Below are 12568 nucleotides of genomic sequence, written 5' to 3' on the forward strand. Positions count from 1 at the left end.
GCCCGCAGAACTGTTGCCATTGTCCGCCTAATGTTGCTGCTCATGACTAACCTCGATAACCTCCACAGTTTCCCCGTTACTCAGACGCTTCGCTATCGATCGACTCACTTCTCGACACTCAAAGATGTACATTTTATTATATTCCACCTTGCTAGACTTTCTCGCCGCTTTTCGGCTACGATTACGTCCATTGTTCAAATCTAGACATTGCAGTTCATATTCACGATTCTCACGAATTGTATGCTAATCGAATCACCAAATCTAAAAAGGCTAAAATATTGACGCAAGTCGACGACCTCGACCGCTGTGTGTGTCTAGTCAGATCAATTAGCCCAGGGGTCGGCAAAGTGCGGCTCCGGAGCCGCATGCGGCTCTTTGGCTCCTTGAGTGCGGCTCTTGCACAAATATCCACGGGCACGGACGCTAATTCTGGTCAAGTGTCCTTTCCATGCAACGTTGAATGTATGCGTGAGCGTTGATGTAGTACATGTTTCGTCCGGTAGGGGCGCAGCGCAGCGTAGTAGTATGACAGTTGTCAATCTGCGTATTTGGCGGCTACAGACGGAGCCAAAAGTATGATCGGCGTCAGAAAAGGGTTTGTTGCAATTTTGAAAGAAAAAATTAATCACGAGTTATTGGTTTATCATTGCATTATTCACCAAGAAGCGCTTTGTGCGCAGACATTTCCGGAAGAAATTAGTAAAGTTATGAGATTAGTGATCACGATTATCAACTCCATTGTAGCTAAAGCTCTTAATCTCGTCAATTCAAAGAATTTTTAGTTGAAATGGAGAGTGAGTACGCTTCATAACAAGGTTCGATGATTATCAAATGGGAACGTTTTAAAACGTTTCGCGTCCCTATTGCCAGAAATTGAAGCATTTCTCCTTGAGAAGGGTGTTCACTATCCAGAAATTACAGAAAATCAGTGGATCCAAAACTTTCATTTCATGGTAGACGTTACGTCTCATCTAAGTCAGCTTAACCGTAAACTACAAGGAAAAGGAAGCACAATTTTTTCGATGTTAGAGGAAGTCATTTCATTCGAAAACAAATTATCCCTTTTTGCTCAAGATTTTGAAAGGGAAACATTGTTTCACTTTCCGAGCCTGCTGAAGCATCGCCAAGAAAATAATTACTCTATTGACAAACACCATTTCAAAACAACAATTTTAAATACGAGGGAAGCATTTCTTAGCAGATTTCAGGAGTTTAAAAACAGCAAAGCGACCTTAGCATTCGTCAAAAATCCTATTAATGCTACAATAACTGAGTTTAAATTTTCTCCTTTTGGCATTGACATTGATAACTTTGAAATACAATTGCAGGATTTAAAAAACAAGGAAATATAGAGCTCTAAATTTCAACGTCTTTGTATTGATTTGGAAATATTGGAGAAGAACGAATGTGATCTTAGTTCACAACACAAGTGGTCTGCTTTGAAAGACCTGGAGAATGAAGACATGATCATTTTCAACGTCTGGAATAGTATTCCTGACTTCGATCGGCTGACGATCAGCTGAAAAAACTTGCGTTTGCTGTTCTTTCCCTTTTTGGTTCTACATATTAATGCGAACAATCCTTTTCAAGCATGAACTTTATCAAGAGTAAACTGAGAAGTCGTCTTATTGATGAGAACCTGGAATCATGCCTAAAATTAAAGACAAAAATATATAAACCTGACTTACTGAAACTTTCCAAGGAGATGCAAGGCATTGTTCGCATTAAGTGTTTGTCAGTCATTGTCATGATTTAAATTTATGGATACCTTACTTTCATATTATTGTTTATCAACGAATAAGTCTTTATTAAGTGTGAAATCAAGTTTTATTCAGTGTACCCGTAATTCAATGAAGGTCTAAAATTATAATAAAGGTTTACTAAATTGAAAAACAGATTTGGCTCTCAGAACTATTTTGAATCGTTGTAATGTACATATTTGGCTCTTCGGCCAATAAGTTTGCCGACCACTGAATTAGCCTATTGCTTTATGAACGTTCATGATCGATTTTTACGTGTGACTAAGCTAATTCTTGTAAATTAGCCACGCCTTGACGCTGCTTTATATACAGTTTGATTAGCACGGTGGAAAGTTAACGCGTGCTTAAATTAACGTGGTAATGTATCTATTTTTTAATTTAGTACGAACTCGAAATGGTTGAAGTTCTTGATGAAGCGAGTTCCGAATTGAAGTGTAGGTATAGGCGCTATGTATACGTTTGGTCTTCATCCGTACTATTATCCAAAGAGAAGAATCGTTTTCTTGAATTCTTTCATGAGTCGATACAAATCAACAATCGACATATACCTAATTCTAAAATTTAGGTATTTCAGTAATTTCTTTACTATGTATTTAATTGCCAGAAAACAACTTTTAAAGAGCACAATATTTGTTTAGTATTGTGTTATTATGTTACATTGTTATATTACACTTAATCAAGACATAAAGGGATTGAAAACAGAGATCTTAAAATATAAAACATTAAGGTAAAAAACATATGAAATTACGTTTAATTTAATTATATTTTCTTTTTATTCTTGCATAAATACTGATTGTGTTAATTTATGAGATCTTGATCGTTTTCTTAATTACACTATACTTCTCTTGAAGAATCTCATTCTCTTGATCTGTAATATATTTTCAGCAAATACCGATGGTTTCGATTCTAGTATTTTAAGAATACTGTATATAGCAAGAGGTAATACATCGGTTTAACGCAGACATAAAACATCCACCGTTGGTCGATATATAATCAGTAGAAGTCGAAGCACTGAAAGTTTTTCTGCTCGTGTCTGTCGGGATGTGACTAGAATAATTTATCACCGACAGACAGACAGTGAACCTTCCGATCCAACATCTACCAATGTCTGTTCTTGAATAGGTAACGGATCGAAAACGACAAAAAGTCACGAGGCTTTCGCTCGCCAGAGAATAATTTTATAATCATACAAACGAGCACTGTAATAATAACGTAGTCGTTAAGTCTTCATTCCTAAATATAACAACAACCGTGTGTTTTGTTATATAAAACGGTTGCCTTTTCAGCATTGAGCAAATGTGTGCGCATACCTATTATCACAAAAAATATGCTCTTTCGAGGCTGAACGCCATTATTGAAGTCGAATGCTCGGTCGAACGAGCTCATCAAGGTAAAATCGCAGCTTATTTTATTTCAGTTTTTATATTAACAGTTTTAATTAATACGCATTTTTAACCTTTTAAGCGCGAACAGCGCCGGGTTATCTAGTTGCGCTTATCTTCTCCCACGATCCCCCATTGTAAATAAACTTGCTTATGTAAGACAACAATAGTTTTTCTTCTTCTCGTTAATTCTCCGTTAGCTCAAGAGATATGCCATGTATCATATTTTACTGGTTTTGTAATGCATTATACGCGACGCTTCTCTCACGCTAACCATCCACCGGGAAGATTTTTTGAAACAAAGCAACTGTGCGGTGCTCCAGATATTTTTACATTTCTGGTGCACTTTGCCTCTTAACAAAATATTGCGGAGCTTTGTGATTTTTATAAATAACCGTCTGCGTCAAAGCGATGCGATCTCTATCCACAGGGATGCCACTAATTTAAGTATGTTTATCGATTGCGTTAAATGAGATGCGTCATCTAAAATCGCCAATATATCTAATCTAATAAATCTGTAAATGTGGCACTGTAGCTCGTCTACATTGTATGATATCGTGTACGAACTCTTCGAGCGCGATAAGAGATAGCGAGGTATTCCCAACAGATCTCGCATGTATAGTAGTTTGGCAACATTTTTTTCTCATTTCACAGACCATCGATTGCATCGGTGTGAAATGGGCATTATAATGCAATTAAATCCACATATTGTCGTTTTCGTTATCTATCTATGTATCACAGACTAATGTGCATGTGTCGTTTTGTAAAACACTTCAGTGACTTTGAAGTAGAGCCGGTGCGGAACACTAATTATATCGTTACACTAACGTTAAAATATGACTAATTCGTTTATATATGCCTCTCAGTATGCACGAATTCAGACAGAGAACGTCGCTAACAAGTTGTCAATTAAAGCTTGTTTATGTCCTACGACATATCGTTACGTAAATACCATTTCGGAAATCGATTCGTATGGGAACAAAACAGTTTAGTTATTGCGGTACTGTCGCATTTCGAAGGTTCGCTTTTTTGTGAAAGCCTTGAATGAATGCGTATTTTTATTTATAGTTCGGCGTTGCTCGGTATTAAAATTTAATGCAAATAAAAATAGTGAGCCATTATATTTACATACAAATATAACTCTGAAGGCGGTGCTTTAAAATAATATACCATTACTTGGTGTGGCTTAAATTTGAAACAAATGTTTATTTTATTAATGTATTTAGCTAAGATAACTATTTGTTTATTCACCTAACAAATATAATCAAAACATACAGTACTGTGCAAAAGTTTTGGGCCACCTGATACAGTAACATTATTTGAATAATAACATCACAGCATCTCGGGTTTTTATTACTAATTGGCAGCAATAAATTTCGTACAGTGCAAGGATTAATTGCAGTCGATTTTCTGAACATTAATTAAAAGTTTGGGATTATTTCGTATAATTTCGAAGAAAGTCCAATAACTAATAAAAAAAATCGCAGTACTGCTCTTATGTTTTAAACAGCAACAAGAAAAAATCGTTTGTAATAAAAACCGAGATGCTATGTTATTTTTCAAGTAATGTTACTGGATCAGGTGTCCCAAAACTTTTGCACAGTATTGTACAAATAAAACAGAATATATAAAAAGTACTTGAATATTATAATTTATTTTTAACGCACGAATGTGTTTCTTTATTCCATTGAGGAAACCCGCTACATTTTTATTTTTGCAGATTGTCCTAGGAATATTATTATATAAATTCACACCTCCGAATATCCAACCATTTAAATCTTTTAATCGTACTTTTACAACTAGTTAATCTATTTTTATTCATAATTATTCTCACTGCCCTATTTTGTAATTTTTTCAACATCGATTTATCTAATTAATTAATCATATATGATATTGTTGCACAATAATTGAAGTGGGGCAATATAATACCTACTATCGTAGATTATTCTATTTTGTATTTATACTTAACATATAAATGTTTGAATTATGTACTAATCATACATTGGTTGCTCGCAGATTCTAAAGATATAAAAATGTAAACAAAAGTTGAGTTACAGTCCATTTATAATCAACAGTCAGTGCACAAAAACATCGTTCAACGCGTGTTCTTAATTTTTTTATTTGAATATATTTTATTAATAAATTTGATATTGTGCAGCAATTTATATGTTACATTCACGTACAATTTGTATAATAGTATACATGAAGTTCAAAGACGGACCTCGAGCAAGACCAGAATTGACGTGAAGAGGGAAGCGGTTGGTTCTATTTGTTTCGTTTTCATACTTGAAGATGTCGTCATTATTATTTGCGCTCTGTATTTCTGCTTTTATACACATGATCAAACTGGATATATTATTTGCTCCCTTTTTTTCGTTATTGTATTACGTCGTTCGAACAGCTTGGGACGGCCGTTAAAATATTTCGATCAAGGGAGATCTGGCAACACAGCGCTTGTCAATTGAATTTCGGGCGCTAAACACTTGAAATTCATAACAAGCACTTATTTTATTCCTCAATTGTGTGTTTTATTTTCAACTGCGCAAAATTTATAATATAATAGGCTTTAAAATGTTTTATTGTAATTTCTGTAAAAATAATTTGAGGTAAAGGCAACAAACAAGCGTGATTGAAAGCTTTTAAATGGTTCAATATTAAGTTGTTTTCAGCTCATGCATTTTTTTGGCCAAATTTAAGGGGGTCCCTGTTTAGAATCCACATCAAAAGCAATAAAATTGTGCCGTCGCAGTCGCAGTGGGAACGCTCGGTTATCTAGCGATTATATTTGGATATTTTATAACAATATTACGATTTACAGTAAGTGAGAATCATATGATGCATATCTAAACCGAATTTTGGTCAATAGGAGGGCGCAAAAACAACTATCACTTCTCAGAAGTCAAAAATGCACGTCAAAAGCAATAAAATCGTGTTGGCGCTGTCGCATTGGGAATGCTCGGTAACGTGCGTTAAATATACTTTAACCAAAATTCTCATATCAGAAGTCTGTAGATATATCGGTAAGGATAGCTATCACATTTTTAAAACATAGTGTAATATTTAAAAGGTGTATATTGGAAATGGATATTATTCAAGTTATTATGTTTTTTCCGGATGACGTGGAGTGTTAAATATATATGTTAATTAAGGGAAAGTAAGAATGTGCATATGTTGTGAGCAGGGTACTGCAAATTACATATGTAACATTTTATTTAGATCGGGAATTAAATACATACATTATATGTAAAAATAAATCTCCCGCTGCTTATCTGTGTCTCACTTTCATATTTTAAAATCAATACAGCTAGTCTTTCATAAAATGTAACGATTATTAACAGTAACAGAAGAATCCTTTCATAAAAGCCTAGATGTTATCCTCTGAATTCATTCCAATCTGATTACACCTTGAAGTTTATTGAACCACGTCTCTTTGAATTTCTCAAAACGTCCGGTGTTTAACCATAAATGTACGTACGTATGTACATAAGAAACGTAACCCTTTTTTCCACAATTTTCACGACACTGCAGACAATTTAAATCGTCAGCATTGCCGAATCGATTTCTCCTCTACGTCGCTGCCACTTAATTTTGCCCATATATGTAACGCAATGTATTTATGAATGTATATTTTATATAGCGCACGAAACAACCACCGCGAAGCCTCAGTACATGACGCGAATCGCTGCGGACGAAACGTTAACGTTAACCCTTTTTCATTGTATTATTTGTGTGAATATATAAGAGTGGAAGATACACGATTATAATAGATGATAAGTAATACGTTCGCTTTTTAGTGGAATATTCGAGGCCGCACGCGTGAAATATTAATTCAGCACCGTTTGTAACACTTTGTTATATAAAAACGCGGAACTGGCGTGAAATATTGGAGAACCGTTGAGTTTGTGCAACGTGGAATAATTGTGACGTATTGTTTCGTATGGCAACTTTTTGTAGTATGCTAAAATCATGAAAAACTAAGGAAGTGTTGTTTTTACAATCATCATTTTTTATGTGTAATTGCTTCTTCTCTAGTCTTTTCATAACATAAAAGAAATCCTGATGGACACGTGCATTATAATATTAAAATTTCCGCAAACATGCAACAGTATCTAAAAATCATCATGAAATTAGTTTATTATATTATCCGTCATTACGCGTCTGTGGTGGTTTTTAATGTGCGTTTTTATGTTACCGAGCCAATCGTTTATTAGCAAATGAAACGCGAGTGAAAATCGCAAGCCATTATTCCGTCCGCCTCGAACGGTTAATGGTTAATAAATCCACATATGGCAAGGGATTATTATACACATATGTACGTATATTCATACGCTATTTATACGCACAATCGCTAAGAACGTGGGTCGGTACTTTTTTACCGGATGCAGCATGTCGGGGCCCGTGAACTCGCGTCTAAATACAGTCGTTCGCCGGATGTTTATATGCAATGTAAACGCGCGCTTATAATAAAAATAATAATTCTATACGTGCAGTTTGAAGACGTCGATCGTAGAAATAGTACATTATCGAAACGCGGTGAAATGTGATGAATAGACGTTGCGGCGGTGAAGGGTCGGGCGAACCGGCGAAGGGTTGCTCTAGCGAAAAGTGCAGTTTTTGCTCGACCCAAGAGTGGCTGTCGGAGTACGGAGTCGAGCATCCCCCGGAGGCGCCTTCCTCGTCGTGCGATCCAGAATCCGACGAGTTTCCGCCACTGGACGAGGACTATCTGCGCGAATGTCTCGGAGAGTATCCCGACTTTCTGTACCACATCGCCAGGGACAGGAACGGAAGTTTATACTTTCGCGTCGTTCGAACGCTACTGCTCGACAAAGGTATAATCACTCGACGTTTTTTTAAAACTGAGTACTGAATAAGTCATTTCACCTCTATTGATGCTTTAACAATTTACCATTCATATATACATATATACTGCTCTTGTTGAATCTTGATTATTTTTTATGAGATGTGTCAATATTTTGTCGTTATAATCTCTTGGTACTCATTCACTTAAAGACGATCGGTATATTTAGTATGTGGCGTCCGGCTCAAAGTTCAAATATGAATCGCATTCAAATGCGACCGTGTGATTGGCGTATATTTTAGAGCATCGCTGTACAAAACCCTGCAGATACGTAGTAAAGTAAAAAATCACTTATGAAGCTCTAAACCGGGACAAATAAAAAAGGTCCCCTCAGACATTTTTGTCAAAAAAGTCATCTGGGAAATTCTGGTACAACTTGACACTCAACCGTGATCAAGGACGGGATTATTAGCAACCCTAATCACAGCCCATTTTTGTGTTAGTACTGTACTGGTGTTTGTTCTGAATTTATCTTTTTCATTTTGCATTGGCGTACAATATTAATTTTTTTCGGGTTTTAAAATCGCGTCACATTTTGCTGTAGCGTCTCTCGAAGTCAGGCCTTGTGTATCGTAGGTTGGGAAGGTCTCCGGCGAATCACAAAAATACATTCAACTAATTATTGCGCTCATATATTCGACCAACGAAATATGTCCACGCCTTGAAAGAGTAAAATTTAATAGATAAACAGATTTTGAAAATCACGTAATTCAAGTGTTGAATATTAACAGTATTTTTTTCTGTCGCCCGATGCCGTATTCTTTGCGCAACCATGGTGCACAAAAAATATGGGTTCTCTGTATTTGCGATAGTAATAATGACGTGCTTTGACACATTGTTTATGAGTTCCTTTATGTCCAAATGGATTGTTTTTTCTTCTGGACATTGCGAAGGTTTACCGTGGTGATTGTAATTGAGCATTTAATGTATTTTATTAATTTAAAAAAATAATATAAATTAACTGGAACTTTTGCAGCAGCCGATCCTTTCGGTGTGATTTTCGATGACTTTTTCTTACATTTCGGGCGGTATCTCGGTTATAACTGTGCGGATGTGGATTTTTATGTAATATTACAACTTACAATAAGTGAGAATCGAAAGCAGTAGGAACGCTTGTTACCGAGCGTTCCCACTTCCACTGCGATGGCGACGGCACGATTTTATTGCTTTTGACGTGAATTTTTAACTTCTGAGAAGGGATAATTGTTTTTTGCGCTCTTCTATTGATCAAAATTCGATTCAGATATGCTTCACTAGATTCCCACTTATTGTAAGACGTAATATTGGTATAAAAATATGAACGCTAGATAGTCGAGCGTTTCCACTGTGACGGCGACGGCACGATTTTATTGCTTTTGACGTGGATTCTAAACACGAACCCCTTGAATTTGGCCAAAAAAATGCATGTCATTTAATGAAATATTACGAATCTTAATGAAATAGATATATAATAAAAATGATTGACTGGCCAACTTTTGTCGTCGTCTTCTGGAAAAGGCTAAAATTACGTTCCTGACTCACCATTGACTGTTACAATCCGACCTTCATCGTTTTCAAAAAAGTAAGGCCTGATGACGCCGCCTGGCCACAATGCGTACCAAACATTCACTTTTTGGGCATGCAATGAACTCTTGTGAATCACATGAGCTCGTACCATGTGCGGCAAATTTTGCTTATTACTATACCCAGAGTAGTGGAAATGTGGCTCATCAGAGAGGAAGATTTTCAATGAAAAGTCAGCGTAACACTCAATCTGCGTAAATTATTCGCTGTCCATGATCTTTGGGCTTTAGTTCTTGTGTTGTTTGACTTTTATTCAGATGAAAAATGCGCCAAAGGGAGCCATAAGAAAACCTTAAAAGCGGCGAACGCCGACGAATCGACAATTAATTGATTTTTTATTTATTGTTGTTTTAATACATATATATGTTTATAAATTCGCCCGATTCTTAAAAATTCTTAAAGTAATTCGTTCATATTTATAATAGAATTTTTATGTTTAACGGTAATATATATTTTACTTTTAATTCCAACTATTTTATATGTTTATTTATTTCTACGTAATAATTTGTTTAATGGTTGGAAATGTAAGTGTATCATACCAATGTAAGTTACTTGTATAATTGTAAAATATTTTTATAAAGTTATATTTTTAAATTAAAATCATATTTACATATGTTATATACACAGACAATATTTTTTTATATATATTTACATATTCTTAAATGTACATATATGTTGTGTATATTGATCATATATGATCAGAATTTGCGCAATAATCACCGAACCATTTTTAACAATGCTGGTAATCATTTTTTTCTTCAGATGTACCGCTGGAGCCAATTGTTTATTTTTTTATTATCTTATTGTCAAAAAGGAATTTGCATAAAAATAATTAGAGAAACACCTTTTACTAATATTTCCACACAAATTACTCATATTTCTGAGTTGATATTATGTAGCTGTGGACTTTCTCAATGACTAGTATCGATTTTTTTTATCTATTTTTAATGTTTAATTTCAAATAATTTAATATTGTAATATATTTTTGATATTTTTTACCGATTTGTAGTTGCTGCATATTGTTGACAATAAACTCACAGCGACAGCAGCTAAATGAGTCTTTTCGGCAGCAGAAATAATTTAAATGACTACTTTAAATCTACTTTCAAAAAAAAATTTAAATAAAAAGTATTAACATAAAAATATTTATTTTTAAGTTTTTACTGTTTAAATCAAGAATAATTAAAATATCGTCAAGGTGTGAATATTCGAAAAATATTTATAAATTGTATTCGAATATTTAATTGTTCACTGTTCATTATTCGAATAGTTGCAACGGAAAATTTACAATTAATAAATAAATATATATGTTAATCTAGGATTTACCATTTTACCATACCATTTAATTGCTTCAGAATCGCTCGAATCATTCAGCGAATATGTCCATCTCTACTTCATGAAAATGTTTCGATAGTTTGTGAAGAATTAAATATTGTAAAAATATGTCGAGTAGTCACAAAAATTACATTTCTTATCAAGCCACCTGATAATTATATAAAATAGATGTCACTGATTTTGAATTCTGATTTTACTAATCACTTTTAGATTTTGTTCTGAATAAGTTACCTATAACATTTTAACCTCCTCTGTAGTTTCTAAATAGTTTTGTAATGATCAGGTGAACGTTCTGCAATGTATACCGCGTGATCATTGCCAAATTTTAGGCGACAAATCATGTTGCACCCACACGTTTTACTTGAAAATGCAAGTGTGCAACACACAAAATATAGCTCATATTTTACTGAACCAAATCAAACTCAAAAAGTAAACTATTTTGTGAAAGAGACACATTCTGAGAACTCCTATTTGGGAAGGCGAATTAACGTATTTTTATTAGTAGGCGTTGAATCATGATCCTGAAAGGTTTCGCGCAGCCGTTTACTAGGTTATTGCACGTGAATGAAGGTCTTGCCCTCAGTGGGTTAATCCGTGTTATTGTTGCAACGCGTCGCGTGTGCGTGGGCGAGCGCGCGCCGTTCGCCCCTTTGAATTGTTTATAAAGGAGCGCCGGTGGGGGCGCAGGATCGATCCTCTCCGGTTTTAGGGGGCGACGAGCCACAGTGTGATCCCGCCCGCCGCGGGGGCTCGTCGCCGCCGACACAGCTGACCGACGATCGATCGACAGCAGCTGACCGACGACCCCGCGAGATCGAGTACGTAAACAACGGCATCGCGACTTTTCCCACGCGCTTTTCCCGAAGCGCTCTCGCGATCGATTCGCAGTCGAGGTGCGGCGGTCGGTCGCGATGGGCTCGCCGCCCTCGTCACCCTCGTCGACCTCGCCGCCCTCGTCGCGAGCCGACGACGACAGTGGGGACGACAGCGGGGACGAGTACGAGTACGATGACGACGATTTCGCGCCCGTCCCCGTGCGCCGCGACTCCGTCGAGGATCTGCTGGTAGAAGGTGTTCGACGATTGAACGACGATCGCGAGTGCATCCGCGAGCTGCATCGCGAGCGGGAGCAGGGCGCGCCGATCGATGCGACGCCCGTGCGCCGGTCCGCCCTCGCCTTCGCCTTCGCCCTCGCCTATCGATCCAAACACCCCCCTACCCCCGAAACGGCGTCCAACCGTCTTAACGCGAACCCTTCTTTTGCTTATTGCAGTTCTATGCGGCAGCAGAGTGAGTCAAATGACCAAGACGTACAATGACATCGAGGCGGTTACGAGGCTTCTAGAAGAGGTGAGTGCTCCCAAATTATTACAATTTTAACTTATAGTTATAGGTCGAAGTGTAGGTAAATAATACATTTTCATAATTCATCATTAAACATCAATATTAGCTCAAAATAAAAACATTGATAGATGACAAATATGTAAATAAGTACAAATACAATACGAGGATCTATGCCAGTAGCTTTTAACCTTATTTCAATTGTGGAGCCCTAAAAAAGAATCTATCCTACCTATTTTAATGTTGTATTTGCAAGATAATTCGTGATATTCTCCAGTGTTGAATTGAGAAAAGGTGCTATTCAGTTTCTAGTTTGAATGAAGCCA

At 36.3% G+C, this 12568-nt stretch overlaps 1 protein-coding gene across 12 annotated transcripts in view; it reads left to right on the forward strand.

Annotated features, from left to right (window-relative positions):
- milt (trafficking kinesin-binding protein milt) overlaps positions 1 to 12568 on the forward strand; it is a 79085-nt gene that overhangs the window by 58368 nt on the left and 8149 nt on the right. For 8 of the 12 annotated variants that reach the window (XM_088197906.1, XM_088197898.1, XM_088197899.1 and 5 more), the window contains one exon: positions 12175 to 12251. In XM_088197906.1, the coding sequence (XP_088054032.1) occupies positions 12201 to 12251 (51 nt within the window). In that variant the 5' untranslated portion in view covers positions 12175 to 12200. Of the gene's footprint in view, positions 1 to 7632; positions 7975 to 11776; positions 11973 to 12174; positions 12252 to 12568 lie in introns of those variants that run through there. The other 4 variants (XM_088197901.1, XM_088197900.1, XM_088197902.1 and 1 more) reach the window with 2 other exon arrangements.

This window comes from Plectrocnemia conspersa, unplaced genomic scaffold (genome assembly GCF_051122295.1).
Source record: "Plectrocnemia conspersa isolate PC_06_02 unplaced genomic scaffold, ASM5112229v1 ptg000011l, whole genome shotgun sequence".
In the NCBI taxonomy this organism is placed as follows: domain Eukaryota; kingdom Metazoa; phylum Arthropoda; class Insecta; order Trichoptera; family Polycentropodidae; genus Plectrocnemia; species Plectrocnemia conspersa.